At 39.3% G+C, this 5158-nt stretch overlaps 1 protein-coding gene across 1 annotated transcript; it reads right to left on the reverse strand.

Moving 5' to 3' along the window:
* Positions 1-139: 139 nt before the first annotated feature.
* Positions 140-4199, reverse strand: LOC130401519 (uncharacterized). The gene is made up of 6 exons (XM_056605326.1): positions 2846-4199; positions 2578-2751; positions 1955-1999; positions 1754-1804; positions 1303-1350; positions 140-360 (listed from the first exon to the last, which is right to left on the reverse strand). The coding sequence occupies exons 1-6, from the start codon at positions 4059-4061 to the stop codon at positions 140-142; spliced, it is 1755 nt and encodes a 584-aa protein (XP_056461301.1). The 5' UTR covers positions 4062-4199.
* Between the last annotated feature and the right edge of the window lie 959 nt (positions 4200-5158).

A 5158-nucleotide genomic window follows, 5' to 3' on the forward strand; every position in this document is an offset into this window, starting at 1 on the left:
CTTGTTAAGGAGGTTGAATAGCCCTGAACTATGAACTATGAACTATGAACTATGAACTATGAACTAACATGAACTAACACAAACACGTAATAATGCTCTGAGGAACCTTTGAAACTTATGTAAAAAAAAATAAAACAAGTTAGACCTTTCTTTTAAACATAAGGCCCCTGTTCCTAACAAAGTCTCTTATATTTTGAGGAGTTCTGTCGCTCAAAACAGGGTGCTCAGAAACCTTACACCGCTCACACTCTAACTTAGTTGCCAAGTGTCCCTTTGAAATGTGTGTCTTAAAATGTTTCATGACAGCACCAACTTCAGTCTTGCTCCATGGCCTTTTCACACATCTTCTTGATTTGAATTCTGTCAATGAAAAAAAAATTGATGTTAAGATAGTGAAGACAAGAACTGTTATAAGTTTAGTTTTGAGCTATAGGTAAATTATGTTATATACAAAAGTCACATATAGTAGCATTTGTTGAAAATTCTAGGCAAACTGCTAGGGCTGCCCCCTAATAGTTGAACTTTAATCGATGTTTTCATTGGTCCGTTGGTCGTAGGATTAAAAAAACAAAACAAAGCTTTTCATTTGAAATGACGGACACAGGAAGTGCCACTACTCGTCACTTGTAAACCTCAGTGTGAAACACACCTGGTCCCTGTGGTTATTAGACAGTTAATTATTATGAAGGGCTGGAAATATAGTGTGGATTATTTCAGAGGATAAAGGACCCATAGAAGGTGACATCATGCAACTCTGCAGGTAAACATGTCAACATCTAAAACACGCAAGTAATGTTAGCATAGCATTAGCATGACGATAGCGTCTTTTTCCGACTCTGGTAAAGACAAATCTAAAGTGATTAAAATGATATATAGTTATAAAGGTAAGAAGTTAGGCCATACTTGACTTACACCATTAAACTAGTTGGAAACATCAGGCTACATGATCATTTATAACAGCAGGCTAGTTAAAACAATATATTAGCAAAAAATATATAATTAAATTAATATCAGAAAAGTATGACGATAAGTCGACTAATGACCTTAACTGGTCAACCAGGAAAATCTTTGGTCATTGACAGGCCTAAAAACTATAAATGTCACATTTGTCTGGCTGCCAGATTTCTGCATACCTTTTAGGCCAAAGATATACTTGCTTCTAACAACAGTGATGTGTACATAAGATGATGACACCATGTACTAAATTGAACTGTACTTAGTATTCTGTCAATATTTAATTATTTATTAATGTGTGCTGATTAAGCATATAAAAAATAAAGGAATGAATGGATTTAGTTTTACCTTTGGAGCTGGATGCCACACTCTGGGTCGCACACAGTTTGTTTCCCCCTGGAGAAGCAAGAAATTATTTTGTTAGAATAGCTAGTACAATATCCAAAGCACCTATGGAGAAGTTTACTTTTCACACAAAAAAATACAATTTGCTGAACTTCAGCTTGAACTTCAGGGTTCAATGTTAAGGATTTTTTTCACGGTCGGGCAAATTGGTCAGAAATCTACTTGCCTGAAGTTTAGATTTACTTGCCCTATGCAACTGTTTTAATGTGAAGTGCCATTTTAAAATGTCCTTGCTAGTCAGTGTGCCATAACAATTGTTGTAAATATGACACAATATCAAAATGTATATCTCTAAGAACTGTACATTTACTTACAAATTCAGTGTGTTCACTAAACCTGATTTCTGGAACACCCAGACCATTACTACCATTTAAGACAAAAACAAAAACCTTACCTTTGTAACTCTTGGCCTCACCCTGGGTCAATTCCATACTTTTTCTTTTCCCTAAAATAAATATATAAAAAGAAGGTTCAGATTTAAGAAGTTCAGAAGTTATAACAGCTTTGCATTTTGTCTGCTTTCTCCCCGTCAGAACACATGCAGCACAGTAGTACTGCCTACAATATAGCAAATTATGACTTTCCCGCACATTACCTGAGGAGCTGGTGGGCTCTTCAGGCATCTTCATTTCTTGATTTTCTGGTGAAATGAATACAAAAATGGCCTTCAGCATCAATTGACGTTAAGTGATCAATGCACTACTTTGGTAGTCGCAATAGTGATTAGATGTGTCTGTTCTAAGTTTTATGAGTATGTTCTTGTTTCCTGTATGTGTACATAATTATAGTACACGACTACCTTTAAATGCGGCTCCATGGACTTGACCCTGATGGCCACATTTAGCTCATTGTTAGGTCAATTTATTGTGCCATATGCATGAACTCAGACAAAATTATCATAAAATGAAATGTGAAAAGCACGCATGCATAAGGGTCCCAGAGGTTAAAACATTAAAGTTAAAGTCAACTTTAAAATGAATATTATTATTGAATGATTTGAAATAGTTTTTTGAAAGCAATAGTGTTTGTTGTGAATTTCTGTTTCGGAAAAGAGCTGTCCCTTGCATACCTTATGGTTTACCAGGCCATTTTAAGTTGGGGAGAAGTTGAACAAACATAAACCCATGATAACTTCAGTGATAAAGCAAAGGGAACTTGAACATGGTTCTTAATCCACAAAATACCACAAATGTACACTGGAAGATATTCAAGACATACCTCTTAGTCCAAGGGGACAATCTGACTCTTCACCACCGCCTCCGTCGTCGCCTCCGCCGCCTCTGTCATCACCTCCGTCGTCAACTTCGCAGCCTCCGCCGCCTCCGTCGTCGTCGCCTTCGTCGTCTCCATCGCCTTCATCATCTCCATCTTCCAGCTCTGGGTCCAATTCAGCTAAAGAAAAGCACGATTGATGCAAAAATAAAAATCATTGTTGTTTCAAGTTTGTACACCTCACATTATTAAGAGTGTTGATACCACCACTTACCTTCAACCTCAATCTCGTCAAGAGACATTCCCTGGAATTTTGCAAGAGTTCCTTTTTCCATTGCAAGTAGAAGCTTTGTGATTTTTGCCATTTCTATAGTTGCCTCCGGAAGACGATAAAAGTCTCTGTGGACCCGAATGTCGTGGCCCAAGAAATTGGCAAGTTGGTCCAGCTCATTATTTTTGAGATTGAGAATTTGGGACAATGTTGCAATGTGCTTGCGAAGTTGCGTAGACCTCAGATTATCAGGATTCTTTGCACCACACGCGTGTGCAAAAATTCGTATGCAGTCCTGTCCCCTGTAGTAGCTCGTGGGTGGGCACTGTGGACGTCCAAAGAGGAAGGAGTTATCCTTATGGACGTTACATGCGTCTCTTTTGTGTGATAGAAGTGTTGTTGCACTGACAACTTCCGGGTTTAATAGAACAGCAACTTTCCTCCCTCTTTTGCCCATAATTTCAACCCTGCTGAAGTGCTGGGCTAGCTTTTGTTCAAACGGTGACAAGCTAGCAGCTATGTCACTATGGAGCTCAGTCTGGTCTCTTTTTTTTAGGGCCTCAAGTGTCATTTTTGAGACTTCTCCTGCACGGCGTCTATTAAAGACGATTATCTGAGTGAGTGTCACCCTAGCAAGTTCAGCATACGCCTGTGGAGAATCATGGTCTTTTAGGTTTTCAATGGCGTCTGCTGATTTGTCCTCCAGGTACTTGTGCAAGAGCTGCACATCCTCTGTGAATGGTATGGTGGATGGTTTGTTAAATTTTGCCTTGCTCAAAGTAGCCAGTGCAGTGTGGGAGACCTGTGTTACCCACTGTTTTGTGCAGAGTTGTGTGAATCGTTCTGCTGCTTTAATCAAATCTTCATCCTCTGCTGCGATGGCCCTGCAGAGAATAATGTCACCGATCTTCTTGAGCGAGTGTCCCAATTTCAGGGCAAGGCTTGGTGTGCAATAGGAGTGTTTCTCTTCATCATATCCTGCAACTGCTCTGACAGCTCCAATGATCTTGTAAAAATGATTTGGCTTTACAGCTTCTTCAAAGCTAAATATAGAATATTTCTTTCTTAAGGTCAACAACAGTCTGCCCATTTCTCGGACCTTGGCTCTGATATACTCAAACTTTGTTGAATCACTCCCATGCTTGTTGAAGAGAGACTGGCCCAGTTGCAGAATGAGGAAGTCATTTCGTACAACAGATGCAATCTCATCTTGCCTCATATTTCTAAGGATTTTCCACAGTCCAGCGCAAATTGCTTGGCAGAATGTTGTCTCCGAGATATCAGCCACAACTAAGACTCTATTCTTCCCAACAGCCTCACTCTCGGAGACCGTCTTTGATGGGCATCTACGCAAGTGAGCCACAGCTCCTTACGAATGAACATGCCCTTACAATATGCACAGTGCACATGCGTTTGGGTTGTCACAGAGATTTTTGATCGTGATGGTCTTCTTCTTAATTTCAGTTGTCCTTCATGATTCCTCAAAACTTCCTGGTTGTGTTCGTAATTACCTCTGTTCCGCAACTTCTCAAGTAGTCTTTTTCTCTCTTTTGATTTCTTAGGAAACGAGAATGCTTCAGCAATATCAAGCTCTCCTTTTTCATGTTTTTTAAGATGACGGGATATTTTAGATTGAGGTGTTTTGCAAACATAGCAGTAATTTCTTGGAGTGCAAAGAGAGACTTCTGGCACCACTGCAGCCTCATTAGAAGAAGCCTCTTTTGTACTTGATAGAAGAGTCTGGGTATTGCTTGTTGTAGGATCATCATCACAACAGGGTTCACTATCAGGTATGTGGTCATCATCAATGTCGAATTTTACAGAGTTGGAAGAATCCTTGTCTTCCTGTTCCATGCAGGACATAGGTTGTGGCACTCTCTCTGTCCTTTCCTGAGAATAAAGTGATTTAACTGGTCCACCCTTGCGATGTGGTAGGTTTACCTACTGTGGATCCTCACTATCACTATTTCCATCACAACTTGATTCAGTGTCAATGTGAAAGAGATCACCGGAGGAAGTGCCGTGACTACTTGCAGAGTCGAAAACATGCTCATCAACATCCTATGCAGCAAAAAAAAAAGAAGCTTTGTTTAAAATAAACCCCCAAAATGTATTACTGTATAAATCACAATCCAACACGAAACATTTTAAAGTCAAATTTAAAATGGAATAGAAGACAATGAACATACCTGCAACGGATTCATCTTGATAAAGCAAGATTTGTGCCACGACCTTGAACACACTAAAAGCACATTTAAATGAAAAGTTAGCAAGTCTGGCTTTTATTTTAGTTTAACATAACTGCACCAAAGACAA

This window comes from Gadus chalcogrammus, chromosome 13 (assembly GCF_026213295.1).
Source record: "Gadus chalcogrammus isolate NIFS_2021 chromosome 13, NIFS_Gcha_1.0, whole genome shotgun sequence".
NCBI lineage: Eukaryota > Metazoa > Chordata > Actinopteri > Gadiformes > Gadidae > Gadus > Gadus chalcogrammus.